The sequence below is a fragment of the Phoenix dactylifera genome, chromosome 1, assembly GCF_051530095.1.
Source record: "Phoenix dactylifera cultivar Ajwa chromosome 1, Ajwa_hap1_PhDact_Kaust_v1.1, whole genome shotgun sequence".
Classification (NCBI taxonomy): Eukaryota; Viridiplantae; Streptophyta; class Magnoliopsida; order Arecales; family Arecaceae; genus Phoenix; species Phoenix dactylifera.
In genome coordinates, this window is record NC_143190.1 from 7,382,124 (window position 1) to 7,404,418 (window position 22,295).

General features: G+C 42.2%; 1 protein-coding gene across 2 annotated transcripts; it reads right to left on the reverse strand.

Moving 5' to 3' along the window:
• Positions 1-1,164: 1,164 nt before the first annotated feature.
• On the reverse strand, positions 1,165-21,474 carry LOC103720788 (putative E3 ubiquitin-protein ligase ARI1). 2 transcript variants are annotated; one of them, XM_008810679.5, is made up of 7 exons: positions 21,097-21,474; positions 20,359-20,391; positions 10,240-10,519; positions 8,149-8,629; positions 2,167-2,715; positions 1,898-2,091; positions 1,165-1,681 (listed from the first exon to the last, which is right to left on the reverse strand). In XM_008810679.5, exons 1-7 carry the CDS (start codon positions 21,217-21,219, stop codon positions 1,536-1,538), a joined length of 1,806 nt encoding a protein of 601 aa, XP_008808901.1. In that variant the 5' UTR covers positions 21,220-21,474; the 3' UTR covers positions 1,165-1,535. The 2 variants fall into 2 exon arrangements, with proteins under 2 accessions (XP_008808901.1, XP_026665674.1); XM_026809873.3 differs by having other exon boundaries at positions 20,328-20,391; positions 21,097-21,393.
• Between the last annotated feature and the right edge of the window lie 821 nt (positions 21,475-22,295).

Below are 22,295 nucleotides of genomic sequence, written 5' to 3' on the forward strand. Positions count from 1 at the left end.
TATCCAATCCGTATCCGAATAATTGATTCCAATTGTAATCTTATTTAATTTTATACAACACTCATAAACTTGCAAAGAAAATGTATAACCATATTAACATGCTATTAACTTAATATACTATCTATTTTGTTATATCTTTAATTCTGTGGTCATAAAGTTTAATTAGTTTAAAATAAATATGGACATTCAACTAATATCTATATCTGTATTCATTAAACAAAACAAATATATATATATATATATATATATATATATATATATATATATATATATATATATATATATATATATATATATGAATACACCAATATCCGACTCGATTTCAGCCCTAGTGCAATGCCATTACTAAGCAAGCCTCATCCAATATGGTATCCATGTGCACAAGATCGACTCAATCACAGCCATCATGCCATGCATGGACATCTGTAACTAAAATAGTGACCATATTTGCAATTAAATACTGTATATCTATGGCACACAGAATGCTGCTTAAAAGCTTACAAAGTTGGCTCCCACCACCCCCACACCCCACCAATCCCTGATGCCAAATAATTTAAGAATACAAACATCCAATAGCGTCAGAATTATTACAATGGTGGTTTTTGCCTTGAGGTAACTCACACATGTTTTTTGCAATCAAAATCAGAAAAACAAAAGGAAAATTCAAGAGCAGCCTATAGAAACCAAGGTGAGCTCAGAAATTTGTAGCTTCGGTGGAAAAGGCTTAGGTCACTGGGTCAGATGAAAGAATTAGCAATCAAACAGCTGCTTCTAAATACCTGTAATCAGTTCGAAACCAAATTCATCACTCCATGTGCGCAAGAAAAAGACCTTTTCAACAAAACATCAAGATCAAAATATTATCAAGATTGCTAATTCTTATACTAAATATAAGATTTTTATGAATTTATCAAGTTTAGTCACTGAGATTAGTCAAATTCTACACTTGGTTTCAACTGAACTGAGAAAACCATTGTTCTGCCATCATTTCTATTGAAACATCTGTTTGGGATTAACTACTGAGTGAAACTACTACAGTGTTTGGTTGGTGTTTCCAACCAAAAGACAGCACTTATACCACCATCTTCTGAGGGTAGTGACAGTGGTACCACAATTAGTCGTCACAATGCTTTCCATGTACAATGACAATGCAAAGAAGCAAAGTGGAGGCAAAGCATTTCATAATCTGATTTCGTAATTATCATATCATTAGCTCCATATTGATCACACAACCACAGTACACTGGTTCAAAGATGCTGCTCCAGTACGCATGGGATCATTTTAAAGTTCCCATAGTTCAAAAGAGACCTCATAAACTTTGCAGGGATGAGTCAACTGTACAAGGGCTGAGATGAAGCTATGTATGAAAAAAACAAAAAGACAATGGTAGAGAGAGCATAAATACACCATTTGGAAGCTAATCAGTATCAGGAGAGGCAAAAAGGATAATTGGAAATTGTATGAAGTATAGCTACTTCAGTAAGAGCTGTGCACATGCAAATAATGAAATGGAAGCTGGATTCAACTCCTCTCAATCATATTGCAGGCATGTTGAGATCAAAGAGAGCAACACCTCCAGGATCATCTTTCCTGGCACGTTTTCTTGAAGAGAATACACCCTCCACTGCACTCGAAGATCCATGCAACTGGAAGACAAAATGCCTGCCCAGTCCCGTTGCACCTATATTCCAGGTCAATAATATTTTTGTCAGTGAAAAAGCCTCAAACTTTATAATTTTTTTTCCAACATGTCTTTAGAGAACATCAGCTTACTGAAATAAATAGTTGATCCAGATGGAAAGAAAGATTATAAAGAAAATAAAACGGACATGACAGCAGATATTGATGTCATGACTGATTTGTTGGTTAAAATAACTATCATGTGAAAACCTTTTACCGGTTCCATTAATAGTTGAATTCTGTTGCATACAGCTGCCACAATTGCTGGTTTTCATGTTCCTCAAACTTTCATCAGAATCCCAACATTCAGAAAGTTCCGATGCCCTCTCAAGGCCCCTAGATTTGTATGGAGCGATGTGGTGAACTGAATGTTTGAGGGGATACAATAAATCATTCTCTATGCATTGGTACCTGCAAGAACTATCACTTCAGTATCATAAAGCAAATTAACCAATTCATAAAAAAACTTATTGAGGGCAAACTCACATTTCTTTGCAAGAATTATCAACAATCCTGGATAGATTGATGACTTGCATACGTGTCTCAATAATCTCTTCAACAGTCAAGTGTTGAAATTCCTTCTCAAGAAACAGAGACAGCTTCTCTACATTGGATTCTAGCTGTTGTTGTTGGTCTTCAAATAGATTTTGTTTCGTTTGTCTTTCCCCTGGTGTCATCTCATCCTTGAAGAGCTCATCCCCGAACATGAAGAAGGCAAATGGATATGTATATGAAAGAACACGCCTTGATCTGAAGAGTCTATGTAATCCATTCAATACCCAGCTGTAATCTTTAATTTTGGACTCCTTATTTTCAGATAATGAAATTCTTTCCTGGATAGTTTTCATGAGATTGCTTTCCTGCCTAAAAGAATCTGTATGAGCCTTGTATCGGTTATAGTAGTGCATGTATCTATGTAGTCTTCGTCTTGCAGTCTCTACGTTTTTTCGTTCTTCTTCTTTAAAACGGTTACAACTGTGGCCACCGATACTACTCCATGTATGATCTCTCCCAGTAGCACCACCACATTTGTAACTGTTAAAAAAGACGATAAAATTGGTCAGGTCCGGTTCTAATCACATCAACTTGCGAGCATTATTAACCGAAACAAAAAGTTGTTTTTCAAAACATTAAGAAAAAATGCATTTAGTATGGAGTTTTATAAAGGATCAAACTTTAAGTGTTGTGGTCCTATGGAGTATCAAGCATTCTGGTCAAGCTATGCATAATGCAGTCATAATTTCGATTAATTGCATACAGATCTTCAGACAGCTATAAGGAAAATATACAACTAGAATTCCTACAGTAGCTGTTCAAATGTAATGGAGTTTTTTTTTGGGCACACCGGCGCCTCATATGACACTCACGTGAGAGCAGCCAACAAAGTTAGAAAAAAGAAGCTGACGAAAAGGAACATCTGCTTGGTTCATTCAGAGGAACCTACCAGAGTGATGCGCCGCATAGGAGGCCACCCAGTCAGCTGCACTGTTTGCCTCCCGATAAATATGGATAGCCCGGAAGGACCCATAGCTCCCTGCGAGCCTCCGGATGTCGTGGAGCAAAAGTTGCCCGCTCGACGCAGAATGCCGACCTCGAACCCACTCGATCACCGAAGCCGAATCCATTTCGAGGTGGATGCAATCCGCTCCCGAGGTATGCCTCGCATAGGAGATGCCCATTCACGTCGCTTTTAGCTTAGCTCTAATGACAGAGATGTCATAGATCCACCGTCCACCGGTGCCACAAGTCTGAAGTGATGGTCTCTGATAACAAAGCCCACACCCCTATATTCTTCTCTCTTGGCAACACTGCTGTCGAAATTCACCTTAACAAAGCTAGGAGGTGGGGGCTCCCAGAAAACAAAGACAAACCTGGTCGCTGACTCAGCTGAATGGGAGACTTAGATGTCCCTAGCCATCTCAGGCGAACAAGAAGATGCAGCATTGGTGATCTCGAACGCGTAAACAGAGCTCTATCCGCCACAGCCCTCGGGTGGACCCATCTATCCTCGAAGATCCGGGCGTTCCTTCCAGCCATGTATGATAGGCCAGATAGGCACATCTGACCCCCCACTCTACCATGCCAGGCCTCCTCGAAGATGCCCTCAAACAAGCTAGGAAGTGCTCCGACGGGGTCGTGTCGTGCCCAAAGCCCGGAACAATCCCCGCGTAGTGCCAGATTTGGGCCGCTCGCGGGCAACAAAAGAGGATATGGCAAATAGACTCCTCCACCTCTAGACAAACCTCCCAAGTTGGGAAGACCCTCACCCTTCTACTAGTCAATACACTCCTGGTCGCCAAACACCCTCAAGCTACCTTGCAGATGAACATGGCCCCCCGGAGGTGGATGCACAACCTCCAGATCCGACCCCTCTAATTGATGGGTCAGGGCCCTAGTCACTCGGCCGTAGAGGTCCCAAGAGTTTACTCTCGACCTCCCAAAGCCACTCCAGACCCTCCTATCCGCTCTCACCTCTATAGGTATCGGCAGAGCCAGGACTTTCAGCTAGGACCTCCCCAAAGGCTTGCCGAATGAGGCCCTCATCCCACCTCCGCTCTTTTGGAACAAAGAGATCACAGACTCTGCGTCCTGCCAGACACCTCGGATCAAGAAATGAGGGCCACCCACTTAGCAGCATCTCAGCCAACCATCTGTCCTCGAGATATCAATCGCCTACCCGTCTCCAATCTCCCACCTAATCGCAGCAAGGATCGAAGGGCCTCGAGTACAAATCTCTCTCCAAATAGAGCTGCAGCGCCCGATGCGGAAAACAGCCGCCCCGGCCGGAGCCCTGCACTTAGACCTCACCAGAGCCCTGTACCTCACCAGAGAACCCCAAAGGCTGTCAGGCTCGAGGAGGAACCCGGCCGCATGTCTGGTAGCAAGAACCTCCTGGTGCTCTAATAAGGAGTGAACCCCCAAACCACCGCCACTGGTCGGCTAACAGATCACGTCCCAGGCTAGCAGATGAACACCTCTTCCTGCCCCTGATGGCTCTAGATGAAGCTCCTGAATACCCTCAGCGGTGCAAGGGGCACAATGATGTTGGAGAAGAGATATATCGGGATTGAACTGAAGATCGACCGCACCTAGAGAACTCTGCCCATCATGGAAAAAGAGCTCGCCTGCCATCCCTCCAACTTGTGCCTAATGCCCTACTCCTAGGAGGCACACTCTTCCCTGCGTAGTCGACGCCCAGTAATTGGCACCCCAAGATACACCAAGGTGCCCTCCTGCTCTCCTACCCGCAGGATCTCCATGATGGAAGACTTCACCATCAGCTTGATTTTTGGGCTGAAACGGATGACTGACTTGGCCAGGTTGACCTGCTGCCAAGATGCCACACAATACGCCACAAGAACTCTTTGGAACACCTGCGCAGTGCGTCTCGTCGCAATGGGCCAGCAGCATGCGGTCATTGGCAAAGAGCAAGTGTGAAATCTGAGTCGATCTTGGTGTTGGGCTATACGCCTCCATCACCTGAGCCTCCATGGCATGCCGAAGCACTCTCAACAGTGCATCCGCACAGGTGATAAATAGTAGCGGCGAGAGCAGGCACCCCTGTCTCAACCCCACCGAGGAGCCGAAGTAGCATGTGGGGGAGCCATTCACCAAGATGGCGAAAGACGAGGACTGGATGCAGCCCAAGATCCATCTGACCCACACCGGATAAAAACCGAAGGACTCTAGAGTGTGGACCACAAAGCTCCATCGCATTTTGTCGTAAGCTCTCTCTGTGTCCAGCTTGACTCCCATCATACTCCTCCCTCCGAGGCCCGCTGGAGGTTGACCATGAACTCATGGACAATCATCACATTGTCGGAGATGCAGCACCCCTAACAAAGGCCCCCTGCTCAGGGCTAATGATTCTGGGCAAGATACTCAGTCTGTGCACTAGGATCTTCTCAATGGCTTTATACAAAGTATTACAGAGACTGATCGGTCGAATATGGCTCGGCTCCGTAGGACCCTATCTCTTCGGGATCAGAGTGATGAAAGTCTGCCTTCAATCCTGAGGCAACCTGGAGGTGGTAAAGAATTGCAGAACTGCCACCGTCACATCCTGCCTGATTATGTGTCAGTACCTTCTGAAGAAGATAGAAAAAAAACCATCCAGCCCCGGGCCTTGTCCTCACCTAGGGACCAGAGAGCCACCTGGACTTCCAATGTTAATATCGAGCTGACCAAGGCTTCATTCTCCTCCCCCGAAACTCCCACCATAAGTATCGGCTCGCTACTCCATTACCCCCCTGCTCCGTCCATCTAGATCTAAAGAACTGCTCTAATATCCTCTTGATGGTGTTTGATCCTCTGTCATCTGTCCACTAGCGTCCCTAATGCTGCTGATTCTGTTTTTTTGTCTCCAGATGATGGTTGACTAATGGAAGAACCTAATATTCTGATCCCCCTCCGCAATCCACTGTATCCTAAACTTCTGCCTCCACAGTACCTCCTGCAACCGGAGAAGAGAGTGGTGTCTGGCCAGCTGCATCCTGAGTTCCCCCAACGTTCTTCAAGATCCTGGAGATATGCAATGGAAGATTCTATCTTCTCTACCCTCCTGAAGATATTACCCACCTCCTCCTGGTTCCACCTACGCAGCCTGCATCTGGTCATTCCTAACTTGCGGGTCACCCTGTACATAGGATCACCCCACACAGGTAGCTTCTAAACCTCCCGAACGACATCTCACAACCAAGGATAGGAGAGCCAAATCTTTTCAAAACGAAAAGGACTATGATGCAGAGTAGGGGTCGAGGTACTCACCAAGATTGGACAGTGGTCCGACGCAATCCGAGGTAGGTGACTCACCCGAAAGTTTGGGTAGCTTTGAACCTAACTATGTAATGGAGTATCAACGTTGAACATTCTGAAATTATTGAGCTCCAATGGAGTATCAATTTTAAAGATATAATGCGTCATAATAGATCATTCTCAATCATTAGTGTGTGGCTTATCCACTTCAAAACCATCACGCTACGAGATTTAGTGATCAATATCTAGAGAAGCTGAACACTTGGAAATGGAAGAATAGTTAGGAACATAAATTTCTCCATTAACAAACCCCATAATTAAACTAGAAGCTTGCAGACTCAATAAGGAACTATTCACACCCTGCCTCTTAAAGGATAGCTTGATAGAGTCATATTGATAGTGAAAAAGATTGTAATAAATGTAATGAAACGCAAAGTTATCATTAAGACAAAATATCCTTAAGTTGTGCAGGCTTTTAGACCAAATGCCACTTATCCTGTTTTACAAGTTTCCCATTCTTTTGCTTATCCTTAAAGGAGACCTATAATATATAAGTTCAATCCAGGTCAACAAAACCTATGTAGCAAAGATACCCGAAAGCATCCTTAAGTTCGTCCAAGCTTTTAGACCACAAAACCACAGTGGCAAAGTTAACAAAAAGCATCCTTAAGACGTGCATGCTTTTAGACCAAATGTCGCTGCTTCTGTCTTGGCTTATCCATAACGTCCTTCAGTATATAGTTCAATCCCGGTCAACCAAAATCAGTGGTCCTGATCGTATTTGACTTTGTTTAGCTGTAACTTTGTGGAAGCCTAAAATTATTCTTTTATTTAAGAGGTAGAATCTGGCATTTATTAGCATGAAAGAGTAAATGTAAAAACATAGATTGGTTACTGTAATTCTCAACACACTCCATAAACCTCAGAAACTCAATGACATTATAATCATTATAATGAACATTCGATGCCAGAAGTGCCTTACAGGGGACAAAGAAACCTTACAAGGGATAAAGAAACTCAAGGATGATTGATAGAGGAATGCCTATGCCTTCTTTATTCTCCAATATATTTCTTCCAAAGTTGAGATTTCAAGACATTTAAATTAATAAAAATTAAGTAAAAATTTATTCTAAAATATTTGAGATTAAAACACCAGAAATATCTCAGGCATGTTTGGGCATCAGAGTATTTTGATAATGTTTGATGCTTAGATATTTACATGAAAAAGCAAGGATGTCTATATGTTATACAAGTAGTTTATGATATGAGCACTAAAATTATGTTTAGCATCCCAGGAAATTGAACTAGAAATTGAAATATGAAATGCAGCCCATAACTGTTAAGGTACGAGTTTTTAACTTTTTCAGTATTTTATGCAAACATCATTCTCATATAATCAAGGATATAGGTTTTAGTACAGCACACAGACAACAAATTAAGTTTAAACATGAATTTAGTGTTCTAATCAGTGCTGCAATAATGAACACTGTGTGAGAGAGAAAAAGAATAAGATCTTTTCTGAGGGAAATAGAATAAGCTTTTAGTTAACTAATTAGAATGCCTATCAATCAGGATCAAATTATTAAACTAGGAAATATATGATATCAATGTGAGATAACATGTCATTTATAGAAACAGAAGAGGCTAACTGGAAAATAGTCTACTAAAAAGTCTTCGAGGTTGGATTAAAAAATCCTTACTAAGAATTCTCACCAGAAATATTGTCCGCAGACACATCTAACTAGGTTGCAGCCACCATTCTTTTCCACAGGTTTGTGACATTTGGGGCAGTGTTTTGTGTGAGCCATGATCCAATTCACATTTTCTGATTCGCTATGGCATTTTTTGACCCAAAGATCCCATATCAAGCATGAACAAGGTGAATGCGGTTCTAACAAGCAATTGAAACAAAACTGGAGACCACATGTGCACTCGAGCTCGCAATATATATCACCCTCAACACGTATTGCATTTCCACAATGCGGTATGCTAGGACACCATTTAACCATATTATTATCTTCAATGTAAGACTCAAGAAGAAAACGGTCAAAGCGATCTGCAATATCTGGGTGCCTTTCACTGACTAGACTTCTAACAACAGCTTCATCACAAATAGCATTGCACTTCGGGGCCATGCACCTAATGCACCGACTTTTCCCATCATTTATCTGGACGATAAAATGTTGTGTCCAACCTAAGCAAGAAGAAAATGCAATCACATGTTTAAGTCATTATAAAAAGAAAAATTAAATTGATATAAGCAAGTTTTTAAAAGTCAGTTTCAGCTTCAGTTTTGGATCTCCAGGTAGAGTTTCAGTTTCGGCAGTTTGGCATCCAGTTTCAAAGTTTTGGTAAAAAAAATCAAGAAAATCCCATAAAAATAGAAAAATAAGAAAAATAAAATAAATCAAGACAAGCTATTTCACATCATCTTATTATGTTTTGAGTTATTTGCAACCATAATTTATGCAGCTTCGATAGTTGTAAACCAAAAATTCTTATACCCATGCATAATTTACTCTCAAAACTCTTATTTTCCCTCTTTTGAAGTTTGAACGTTGGATATACCTTCAAAGTGGAATGATATATTTGTACACTCCCACCCCCCAAAAAGAAAAACATAAAAAAAAAGATATTTCAGTAAAAACTATTTAAACAATAACTATCTATTTGGTTAGAATAAAATACAAACGCTACAGCTAAGATAGTTAATAAGGATCACAGGTTCCTTTTTTTAAGAACCACATCCTATCAGCAAAAATAAATATAGCTAGAGATAGAAATGCGAAAAAGAAAAAAAAAAAAGATAATGTATTCCCAATTACTGAACCTCAACATGGACCACCCTCATGCCTTATTTTTCCCCCTTTTCTCTAGCGCTTCTAAGCTGCTTTGCAAGATTTCAAGTCTGCCATCATGCAAATGTGCTGATGATTGATGCCTAATGAATAAATATGCAAATGAATGAACATATTAATGAATGCAATTAATGATTAAGTGATACTAATATTTTTTATAAAATAGTAAGCATTTATATTTTAATGAAAAAATATGAAAATGAAGCGAAAACCGATCGAACCTGCAGCCAAAACTGACCCAAACCAAAAATTACAGTCAGTTTCCGACTAGTCTCAGCCAAAACCATTTTGTTTTGGCCAAAACATGAAAATTTTGATATAAGGCTTCTGAAGAGGAACATGGTTTCCTAAATAAGAAATATAAACCCCAATAATCACTAACTCAAGATACAAAATCACTTGGGAGAACCAAATACATAATACAACAATAATTCATGCTAAGTTATGAGAAACAGGAAAAGAACAGAGAACATAAACAGTGAACAGGGGAAAAGGCTCAGGTATTGTCAAATTTTTTAGAAAAGAGAAGTTCCTAATTGACTCATGAACCTTTTGCTTATAAAACATTTGTATGTTTAACAATAATCCAAGAAAAGGAAAATTATTTTTTTAATGCTGTGTTTTGATAATATCATAAGAATAATGGGAAAAAATTCAGAATGAGTTGAAATCTTCTAATAGCCTAGTAAAAAAAAATGCAACCAGGGTGCTGATAATGTTCCTTGAAAATCATACATAACAAAAACACAGAGATATACAGACATATGTGCATATATCTGCATCTATCAATACAAGAGTAGGTTTAAAGTTCTATAATTGACCGGAATAAAAAAAAATAACAGAAAGAAGTTAATCATATTTGCTCTTAAGAAGAAAAGAAGAAGAAAGATTATTGGTAATGCAAGATGACAAGTCATTTAACTTTAAAATACATGAGAATACTTACAATCATTACAATAGCAGTGTCCACAATCCATTGCTGTGGCTTTACTAGGAGCAACATCTTCAAAGCATATACTGCACGTAATGGGGGATGAAGACTTCAATAAGTCAAGGCCTTTGTTCACAGTGATAGGAACCCCTGCATCACAACACAACTGTTCTCTCCCCTTTCGTTCGAGCAACTCATATACCCTCTCCACATTCCATTGGTAATAGATAAGCAGGGTTCGTGCATGCTGCTCTTTTATAGCTAACACATCCATTACCTTTCGCAAATCTTCCTTCTACAATAGAATTCAAAAAATATATAATGCTACAGAATAAGAACCAAGGTTCAAGATTTTAAATAACACATCATAACATTACAATGATTCCCCACCAAAACTATTATTAATCATTATAACAATTATAACAACCATTATTTGCTGTTACAATTGCATTATAATATAAAATAATAGAAAATAAACTTGGAAATTTAGGGTATATAATAGTCATAAACTAATTAAATATAAAACTAGCTGAAATGCAATCCACGTCCCAAAATACTATGGCCCACCAAGTTCATCATCTTAACCATTTTTTAACATATAGCAAACCAAACCACATTAAAAAAAATTAGAGAACTATCAGATATTGGGTTTGGGAGCCAATTGTTTCTTGACTGAACTGCTCGAGAGGTGCTGGTTTCGAACCGGCCACCCTCCTCTCCTTTTGTTAAAAAGATTCATTGGGAAAGCCTGAGAAGGCCTTCCCAATGTTCATTTTATTTCTCACTCCCCCCCGGGCGAAAATAACACCGATTTAGCACGATTGAAGGAAGATCCAAATCTAAATAACGTGTGCTTCTTCTCCCCTATCTCATTTCCTCTTTTTTTTGGCTCCAAAAAATAGCTCGAAATTTGCAAAATAAGAAAAGATCATGCCATTTTTTTTGATTTTGGCTTGGTTTTATGATATATTGTAGATCTATGGATGATCTGTACGATGACATAAAAATTTTTAATTTTTGAATATATATAATTTTTTAAAAAATAAAATTCAAAAAAAATAAAATCAAAAGCATATTTAGGGGCATGCAAGCTACTGTCCAACAAAATTTGGTGTCCATTTATTTAAGTTTTGATGTGATCATGTGCACAATAGCCTAGCCTAAATTTAAAAAAAAATGAGAAATAAGTAGCCTTTTGATGCATGCTTACAGGTCTAAAAAAATATATATGTAGCATCCATTGTTCGGTTCTACATAGATTTTAGCTAAAGTTAATTTTTTAACATATCTATATTTAAAAATTATTTTTAGATTTCAAAATAATTAAAAATATATAATTAATACCAAAAACTATAAAAAATGAGTAGTATGTAATACATATTATAGAAGTATTTTTTAAAGTAAAAAAATATTTTTCTAAATTTATGATATGCAAACATATTTTTTAATTTAAAATTATTAAAAATAAATAAATAGTATTATGTATTAGATAAATGAAATTTTGCTATTTTTAAATAATTGATAAATTGACATATTCGATAAACCTGCAGGAATAGAACCATTAAAAAAAAGAAGCCAGAGCGTGACATTGGTTAGGATCATGGACAAATACTCTCGGGTCGGCACTATTAGAAGTGCAACTGATGCAACATAGAGTTCAAAAAAGGAAGGATAACCAAGTTGAAGCAACACTTAGTTGGTGGTTACCCTGACGTACCTATGTATCAGAAATGCCCATAGGAGGTTCGACAGCTAATGAAGGAGAGGGTTTCCAAGAAGAAAGCCAAGATGGACTGTCGACTGGCAAAGCCACCTTTCTATACTCTCAAGCAAAAGCAGTCCCTCGCTACTGCATCAAGAATCGTGCGATGGGAACACCTGGTGGGCTGCGCTGATGGCAGCTCAAAGCACTAGTGTTTCGGGAGGGCCGGAGACTAGCGAGGGGCGGCGGGCGGCCCCGACCAAAGGAGATGGGATGGAGCCTCCTCTGGGGGTGGCCGGGCCTACCCCCTATGGTCAGCAGTGGCGCAGGGCGCCTCACGGCCGGTGTAGTCCAACCACCTCATCACAACGGCGAAATTGGCGGAGCTCCATCACCACTTCACCGAGGTGGTGGAGCTGTCGTCTGAGTGGGTAACGAAGGCAAGGAGGGCCTGGGAGGAGACGGTGGTGGTCGCCTGAAGCCCTGGTCGGCGCATCTCAGTAGAATGGGTAGCGCAAGAGCTCCGAAACCGTACGATAACGTCGAGGTGTTTCCAATGGTGGAAGATCACACGACACTCTGGTTTAAGTCCGGCGAGGACCGAGTAGCGGCACCGGCAAGCAGTTCGGGGCTGGTGGCGAGCAGCTGTTGTCCATGAAAGAATGGAAGCCCGACTTCATTCCGGGCGTCAATATTGTGAGTCGGACGGTGCTCTAGCTCCGGATGCCATACCTTCCCCTTGAGTACTGGGAGAGGGACTTAATACTCAAGATAGCGACGATGGCGGGCCGACCACTGGAGCTTGACAGAGTTTCCAACCAGCTCCAGCGGGTGGGATATGCTAGGGTGAAGATCGTGGTCGACACTCAGGAGCCGTTGAAACCTGGAACCTTTGTTTGGGGGGAAGATGCAGTTCTGGCAGGCCTTCGTCTACGAAGACCTGCCGGTCCTCTGCTATTCGTGTGCCAAGATCGGGCACCAGTCAAGTGAGTGCCGGTACCTCGATCCTGAGTTGAAGCTTGAGAAGGAAAAGGCCCTGTTTTGGTGACTACCTCACACGCCACTCTTTCATAGTCCGTTTCATTTTGAGAAGATATGGCTCTCCTATCCACGGTCGTGGAATATGGTGCGGAAGGTGTGGCGGACACCAGTTCGGAAGGATGTGATATACAAGAGTGACCTGCACGTTAGAGCTGACCAGGCATCGGTTGCTCAGATGGAACCGGAAAGAGGTGGAAAACATGTTCAAGAGGGTGGAGGAAACTGAAGCCTTCATAGCCAGACTCCAGTCTCTAGAGGATCACGGGGATGGCCTTTCAGATGAAGACTAGGGGGAACTCAGGAGTTTACTAGCCCAGCATCACTCGCTCCTCAGGCAGCAGGAGGTTTTCTAGAGACAAAAGTCCAGAGTTCAGTAGATCAAGAAGGGTGACCGGAACACGAGATTCTTCCACCAGTCGACCATCATTCAGAGCCAGGGAAGCCAAGTTGGCGGGATCAAAGATAGCAGTGGACATGTGCTAGAGGATCTGGACACTATTAGATAAATCCTGGAGCAGTTCTTCCGAGCTAGGTGGACCGATCCAGTGGGTGTGGCTGGTGGGGCCTATGAGCCAGGACTAGGGATGAGGATCTTCGGGGACGAGAACGCAGCTTTGATCAGCCCGGTGTCAGAAGCGGAAATCCAAAAAGCCCTCTGGTCCTTGGGCGAGGATAAAGCCCCGGGTCCGGATGATTTTCTCACAATTTTCTTCGGGAGGTATTGGCATATTATCAGGTAGGAGGTGACGGCGGCTGTCTAGCAGTTCTTCTCATCTGTGGCGGTGCTTGATGAATGGAAGCGGACTTTCATTACCTTGATTCTGAAGAGACAGGATCCATCTCCGACAATGTCCTCATTGCTAATGAGTTCATGTCTGACCTCCGGAAAGCATCGGAGGGCAAGTGCCTGATGGGCGTCAAGCTCAACATGGAGAGCGCCTACAACAGAATAAGGTAGGACTTTGTGACTCACTCCTTGGAGGGATTTGGCTTTCACACGCACTGGATCAGGTGGATTCAGGGGTGCATTTTGACACCGTTTTTTGCCTTATTAGTGAACGGTTCCCCTTACAGTTCTCTGAGTCATCGGTGGGGTTGAGGCAGGGATGCCCTCTATCACCGCTTTTGTTTATCATTTGCACGGATTCCCTATCTAGAGCACTTTGACATGCCTTAGCGAGGCAGGAGATGAAGGCATATAGACCGGCTGCGGGGTCGACTCAGATCTCGCACCTGCTATTCGCTGACGACTATTTGCTACTGGCTCGTGCGACGAGATGATTGACTTTGGCGATCTGAAAGATTCTAGGGGTGTATTGTGCAGCATATGGACAGTAGGTGAACTTAGCAAAGTCAGCCACTTGCTTCAGCCCGAAGATCAACCCAGATGTGAAGGCTTCTATCATGGGAGTCTTGAAGATTGGGGAGCAGGAGGGCACCCTGAGTTATCTTAGGGTCCCGATCACAGGCCGGCATCTCCGTAGGGGAGTGTTCTTCTACGAAGCAGGGCATCAGGCGTAGAATGGAGGGATGGCAGGTGGGCACTCTGTCTATGATGGGTAGAGTCACTCTGGTACGGTCAGTTTTGTGCTCGATTCCTATCTATTTGTTATCAAATACCTTGGTGCCCCTAGCTGCGCTGCGGGGCATGGAGCGACTACTCAGAAGCTTCATTTGGGGGCGGCGTGGGGACAAATCCGAGGTCCACCTACTAGCCTGGTAGACTATATGTCAGCCGATTAGCAGAGATGGGCTAGGAGTTCATTCGTTGATTGAGCGTCGGAAGATCCTTGCGATCAGATTGGCAGCCAGATTTCTTCTGGAGCCGGAGAGTCTCTGGGGTTCTCTACTGAGGGTGAAGTATGGGGACTCGGCCAATCCGTCAGCTATCCGCACTCGGCGAGGTTGTTCCTTCATCTGGAGAGATCTGCACCCGCGCCTCGATGGTGATTCCGGTGATTAGATAGGAGATCGGAGATGGACAGGCTATCGACGTCCTAGAGAACAGGTGGCTATCTGAGGTGCCACCGCGGGGTTGGCCCACCCTGATCGACCACGGTTGGCTGGAGGAATGCAGAGTCTGCGATCTGTTCGTTCCGAGAGAGCGACGGTGGGATGAGGACCTTGTTAGGCGAATTTTTGGGAAGCAGCTGGCTGAGTGGGTCCTGTCATTGCCGATTCCTGTAGGGGAGGCAATGGACAGGAGAGTCTGGAGCACGACTGGGAGGTCTGTGGTGAGAGCCTGGAACCTATATGGGGTGATCAGGAGGTTGTCCGCTCGACAGATTGACGGAAGCTAGATCTGGAGGATGTGCATCCAGCCCCATGTGGCCTTGTTCATTTGGAAGGTGGCATGGGGTTGCTTGCCTACCAAAAGCGTGCTAGCTCGGCAAGGAGTGAGAATCCCCTCGGTCTGTGCGGTCTGCCCGAAGGTGGAGTCTATCTTCCATGTCCTCATTGAGTGTCTGCGAGCCGCTCAGATTTGGGGGGCGCCTCGACCTCTCTTGATCCGCGGCGGGGGTGGACGTCGATCGAGGATTTCTTATATTTCCTAGAGGCTTTTTCGCAAGGGCCCGGTCTAGAGGAGAGAACTTGTGCTGCCTATCTGGCCTAACACTGCTGGCTAGATAAGAATGTCCAGATCTTCGAGGATGGCAGTGCGCAACCGAGGGTGGTGGCGAACAGAGCTCTACTACATGCGGCGAAGATCTTGGCACTACTGAGGCGTCACCATCAGGGATGGCTAGAAAAATCTGAAGCTCTCATTCTGCTCTTGTAGCGGCCAGGACCATGCTTGTTTTCTGAGAGCCCCCATCCTCTAGTTTTCTCAAGGTGAACTTTGAAGGTAGTGTTGGCAAGGAAGGGAGCAATGGCGGTGCCGAATTTATTATCAGAGACTACTACGCTAGACTAGTGACAGCAAGGGGTCGGCGGATCTTTGACACATCTATCATCAGCGCCGAGCTCAGAGCTGCATGAGAGGGCATCGCCTATGCGAGGCGTGTGCTGCGTGTAGATCGCATCCTCCTCGAGGAGGATTCGGCTACGGTGATCGAGTGAATTCAGGTTCTGGGGGAAGGCCGCTACTCCACGACATCCGCAGGATCTTGGGAGAGTGTGACTCCTATAAGGCCACGCAAGTCTATAGAAAGGCAAACAGTGCCGCTGACTACACTGCTTCCTTTTCAGCCCACCACTCCGGAGGTTTTATTTGGGCAAACCACGTTTCCATGCCTAAGCCCTTGTGTGATCTTCTATTTTCTGATTTTGTTGGCCGCATTTACATCCGTCGCGAGTGAGCCACCGTTGTACCAAAAACAAGCCACCTTTTTGTCACTTCAGGAAGTCAAAGGAGGCATCCGCTCCAGATGACGAGGAAACACAGATCTAGGTTGCCATTCAGGTGAGTCTGAATGATCAATTACAACATGATGAGGTGGCCAGACATAAGGCTCGATTTGGGCCCTCATACTATGAGTCGGGCTTCAGTTCTACAAGCAGCAGGATAGATCCAGAGTTCAGGAAGACCTCCTTAGTTAGAGAGACCGTCAACAGAGGCGGTGACCGTATTGCATTTATGCTAGAGATTTTTGGTAGCAAAAGAAGTCCTCCAGAGAGATTCCACCATGCGCCACCATCTATAATTGAGATTCACATGCCTTCTTCAGTAAGAATTCGAAGCAACAGAGGGTTGACACTTGACACAATGCTAAAGAAGGATAAGAAGAAGGATATATGGCAAGCTATTAGATCCTGATTCCACTTCAGCCACATCTCATCGAATGTGAGAGACAATACGTACTATATATCTACCCATTTTTTCATACAGGCCGTCGGTCTCAGTGTAGATCCTCTAGGACCAAAGGACATGTATTGTGAGCTTCTTGACAATAATAAGAAGAAGCTAGAGAAGTGGATTGCCTCGTACAAGAGGAAGTGGCTTACATATGGATTGATGGTGATGTGTGATGGTTGGACCGATCTTACCATGCGAAGCATTATCAACTTCTTGTCATATTGTGATACGAAAACTTTCTTCCATAAGTTAGTTGATGCTTCCAATTAGATACACGACGCTATGTACATTCTTAGATTGATGAAGGAGGTGATTGATCAGGTAGGAGAGGATAATGGCATGCAGATCATCACTGATAATAGGCCACAATATCAAGTCGCCAAGGAGATTTTGATAGAGCAGCAGCCATATATTTTCTGGACCCCACATGTTGCACATTGTATCGACCTTGTATTAATAGACATTGTGAATATTTATAGGATGCAACAGACAGTGAAAGCTCAAACCATCACCAGATATATTTATAATCATACATGGGTCCTATGACTATTGAGGAGATATGCAGAGGGAGAAATTTTGAGACCAAGAGTGATATGATTTACCACCAACTACATTGTATTTGATAGCCTTCTTGAGAGAAAACCAGCCATACATCAGATGTTTGTCAGTCTCGAGTGGTAGAAAAGTAGATTTGCGAGGGTCGGCACTGAAGGGAGCACTATCGAGGATTTGGTGATGAGGCAAACATTCAGCGAGCCGAGAAGATAGTGAAGGCTATCAAACCATTCTACGAAGTGTTTTCGAGCCATGGACAGCAAGAGGTACCCCCAGATAGGCTTCTTGTATCATATGATGGAGAGGGCAAAGATTCAGATTAAAGAGACACGTCCGACGTATGCCCAGAAGTATATCGACATTATTGAGCGGCGGTGAGATTACCAGACGGGTAGCAACTTGTATCTAGCAGGTAAGCAAAATCATTAAAAATTAGACTGCTCATGTACTTGTATCTGAACTTGAAGTTTCAGTACACCATATCTAGAATCGATATGGATGACGAATTTCTGGCTACTCTGCATAATATGATTTACAAGATGAAGCCCGATCCAGAAGTTGCGGCCTTATGTCTAAAACAAGTAAGCTAACTTAATGACATGTGTAAGTTAATTGGTTTCTTCAATTATTAACATATTACAACATGGTTCTTTTCCACATACCAAAATATTTAGAGAGGGCATTGACAACTTTGGAGTCTCAGCAGTTGTAACTCGTAAGAAAAGTATGAATTCAGATATATTACACATCAGAAGGATATTTATCTGGCGTTAGATGGTTACTAATATGATACTATCTTATATGTAATTTTTTTCAATATTTTTTAGCTGAATGGTGGATTCTTTTGGTTTCTTACGAGAAATCTTAAGTGGCTAACTATCTGGATCCTTTTTTAAATGGTCTTCTCGAGTAGTTGTAAGCGCAATTGGTCCACCTTCGTCCTCATCCATAGCAAATAGAAGAACCGTCTGATACAGAAGCGCCTTGAAGACCTTATATATGTTCACTACAATCTAAGGTTGAGGCTGAAGTGCATTTAGTGGAAAGTGGAGCTAAAGTACACAGATTCGATCTATAGTACTTTTGTTGACGATGAGGATGATCCTACAATCGGATGGCTTGTGGGCCAGTAGCAGGAGCCAGAGCTTGATGAGCGAGGATCGCCTCCATGACCAAACAATTTCGCAAGCAGCAAGACTAGGATCAATGCAGAGCAATGGGCAGATCGCAATATTCCATGCATTCTTCCAACTGATCAGCCACAACCACAAGGATCACTGGAAAGCCGGTCATCACATGACTCCTTGTCCGAGACATCATCTCAGAGATATGATCAAGAGATGCTTAGATAAGACCACTGCACTATCTGATCGACTCGGTCAGGAGGGCGACATCCATTCTCCTAACATAGCCAGACAGAGAGAGGCATGAAGAGTAAGCAGACAGAGAGGGACATGACGGATAAGCAAACAGAGAAGAGCATGAAGGATAAGTACGCAGCTGCTCAGCACACCAAAAAAAACAAAAGGCACCTGCAACCTTCATGAAGAGTATAAAGGAGAAGCCAGTTCACTTAAATTTAGAGATCAAGTGCAACAGTTCTTGTAGTTATAGATCTCCTAGTCAGAGAGAGTGGAGAAATGAGACCACCATTTATGAGAAGCACAGGTGGTTTTCGATTCACCGGTAAGTCACAGTTTATGCATGCTACACAGGATAAGTACCACAGTGCATGATCCGATAGAGCCTGTGAGAAGAGGATTGCATATAAAAGATGAATTCTTCGAACTCATTTAGGAGGATACGATGCAGTTGCAGATGATCTCGTACGTAGAGTAGGATCTATAGACGTATTAGGTTTTGAGTCGTATACTGGATCATATTACCGCAACCACAGGCAGCCTATGATCCATACGGATACAGATGCGGATATATGTCTGAGGCATCGTCTTTCGGTGGCTACTACTCTACGCAGTCCGAAGCATCTTACGAGTCGGATTTTGCTGCCGCCTTATTCGGATGGGCCCCCTCACAGTCGTATTATCCGCCAGACGACACCTCTCAGAGACAGTTTCAGTGAGAGATCCGAAAGTGCTTCTAATTCATAGCGCGTTTCTTATGGGATGAACATATAAGACTACAACGCCGCTTGGTTAGAGGGATAGGCTGATGTGCCTCCAAACTATGTTGATAGTCCGGATATTTACGATAGGCATCATCACTCAACGAGATTTTAGATATTGGTATGTATATTATACTTTAAATATATGTAATTGATTGTATTATTTTATATTTTTTATCTTACTAGTTAATTTTAGGATATTTTATACTGCTTCTTATAGCATGCAACATCTCACTAATTATTTTATTTTTTGTATCACTTTAAAACAACAAAATACATTATTTAGGTTAAACTAAAATCATAAAATATAAAAAAAAATCAAATTATACTTAAAATCATTGAAAAAGTTGAAAAAGATTGATTACCAATTACTTAAACTTGAAAAACTTAAAAAAAAAAAATTGGGTGTGCCAGTTCTGAACCAGCATGCCCAAGCGTACTGTGACGGTACGGTACCATACTGACCCACCTACCGACCGGTATGGATCTTAGTACCGGTTCGAAGGACCTTGGTTATCTATATGTTACTAACTTGAATATAAATAACCGCTGTTATTATGGAAACAACAGTTGTCAGTTGACAAATCCACTGTTCATCAGGAAAAACATTATTTTTCAAATTCAAATATCTTAGCTAGCTGTTTTCTTTCAGTTGGTGAAAATTGACTTAGCACAGTAGCTGGTTTTTTCACATTACTGTATGCTATTTACTGTTATAACAGCAGTTAACTACAGTTCTAACAAGCATATATTTGTCAGCTAAAGCTAAACGGGTAAATAACAGCCGTGATTGACAACAACAGAATGGTAGATTACATGGGGACGTCAGCATTATTAGGAAATATTAATATCATTATTCCTATATATGCGTCTGTATAGAGACCAACTTATGTCATCATGTGAAGCAAAATGGCTTGCCTGTGCCGCCAAGAGAGACTCTTTTGTGATGACCTGCAGATCACCAGACAACAGAAAACTCAGTTAAACAAGTGAAGATATAGTGAAAAGCACAAAATACATTGTTATTTCACTGTTAATCTTACCCAGTAATCACGGATTTTTAAAGGTTATCTACCAAAAGAACAATCCGGCCAAAAGGATGATCACCAATTCTAATAAAGATCAGAACTTCTCCATATTGGAGTTAAAGATAAAGGGAAAAAATAGCATATCGACAAAGAATATCAAGTAACAACAACAATACATCTCGTACATTATTAACCCAATGTTTTCTTATTCAATTATCACAGAATTTCCAGAAAAAACAACATGGCAAAGATACGATTACTAATTTTACTAAAGATTGAAACTTTTTTGGAACAGGATGAAGGGGAAAAATTATTAAAATAACATCAAGTAACAACTGTCACATATCTCCTCCATCATCAATTCAATGCTAGTCTCAATCAACAAATAAATCACTGTAAAAGCTAGCCGCCAGAAGAACAATCCGGATAACAAGATGATCAAAAGTAAAAGAAAAATCGAACCTTTTCCATATTGAATTGAAAAGACATATCAAATTAACATCAGGCAGCAACTCTTACATATCTCCCATCACGGAAAAAACAAGTAACCAAAGAATCTACATAGAGTAAACCCTGGTTCGCCCAAAGAAAAGATAAGAATAGGAAAGAAGAAGGAACGATCCCATACCGAAGAGATGGACCAACTGACGGCATCGTGGGGCTTATCAGCGGACTCTTCGATAAACACGTCCTCATCGTTGTAGTCCTCTCCCGCATCGCTCGAAGACGGGTAGTAATCGTCATCCGCCATTAGAAAAACCGAAAAGAGTGCAGAAAAAGCAAGCTCGGTTCGATCGAATTCGAGGCGCTCCGATTCTACTACGCAATCAAAGGCAAGAAGACGCCTCTGGAGAAGGAAGGGAAGGCGAATCGAATCGGAGACGGAGAAGTCGTCTTTCTTCTCTCTCTCAGCTACAAGGGGTGTGAAAGCGTGAAAAGGATTTCGAAAGACTTTGGTAGTTTCGTTCAGGGATTTACTCCGATTAGGAGCTACCTAAAAGCAAACATAAAATTATGATGGATTCCCAAGTTCTAATATTGTTCCACCGGACGTCAACATAAAATTATGTATGCGGAATACAGATCTGTCGTTATTTTTTCCGAGCAAACATATCTGATCCGTTCGTCTACGGTGACGGGTGCTCCTTTTTGTAGAGAAAGATGATACTTTTTAAGAGTGCACCGATTATTACCGCCCGACCTGGCCACTGATGACTGCTCGGCTCCAGCGGTCACATTTAAGTGCACCAAAGTTGTCCTACCACGTCAGACTGTAAACATTGTGCTAACTGTGCTAATAGTAACGGGCTAATGGCTAATAAAAGGACATCACCGGCAGGATTTTTTTGTCAAGTTTGGACGCTTATATGATTTTTTTTGCCAGCTGTGAAATTGGATTTTTTTTTTATTCTCCTCCTGGTGAGAGCACGGCCGGGTCGGATATATTTTACATATATTTCCGAACTTGATTTGACAACAAAAAAAAAAAAGTTCAGATTAGAATTCGGATCCGACTGAACTTCGAACTCACAACCAAATTTGATTAGATAATAATTAAAAATTAAAAATTTACTTTTTTAATATTTGATGTAATATTTTTTTTTGAGAGAATAAGTTTTTTTTTAGCCTCCACTTTTGATGAGAGTGTTGCTGTTGAATCCGGACCGAGGCGGAAGAGCAGCTCGGTCGATATTGAGGTAGGTTGGAGACAAACTAAGAAGGCCGATGGACACATTGTTGAGATCGACTGGAGGCGAGCTAAGCAAACCGCTCGATGCATCGGGTGTTGGGCTCTTCTAAAGATGGTCTGTAAGAAATCCGTTTGCT

What these genes read in the sequence shown, in the direction of transcription:
- LOC103720788 (XM_008810679.5), bottom strand. Translation starts at nt 21,219, where the DNA reads ATGGCGGATGACGATTACTACCCGTCTTCGAGCGATGCGGGAGAGGAC. An exon ending in TCAGTTGGTCCATCTCTTCG is followed by an intron (nt 20,392 to 21,096) that starts GTATGGGATCGT and finishes GGTGATCTGCAG; the next exon opens with GTCATCACAAAAGAGTCTCT. An exon ending in ACACTGCTATTGTAATGATT is followed by an intron (nt 8,630 to 10,239) that starts GTAAGTATTCTC and finishes CTTCTTGCTTAG; the next exon opens with GTTGGACACAACATTTTATC.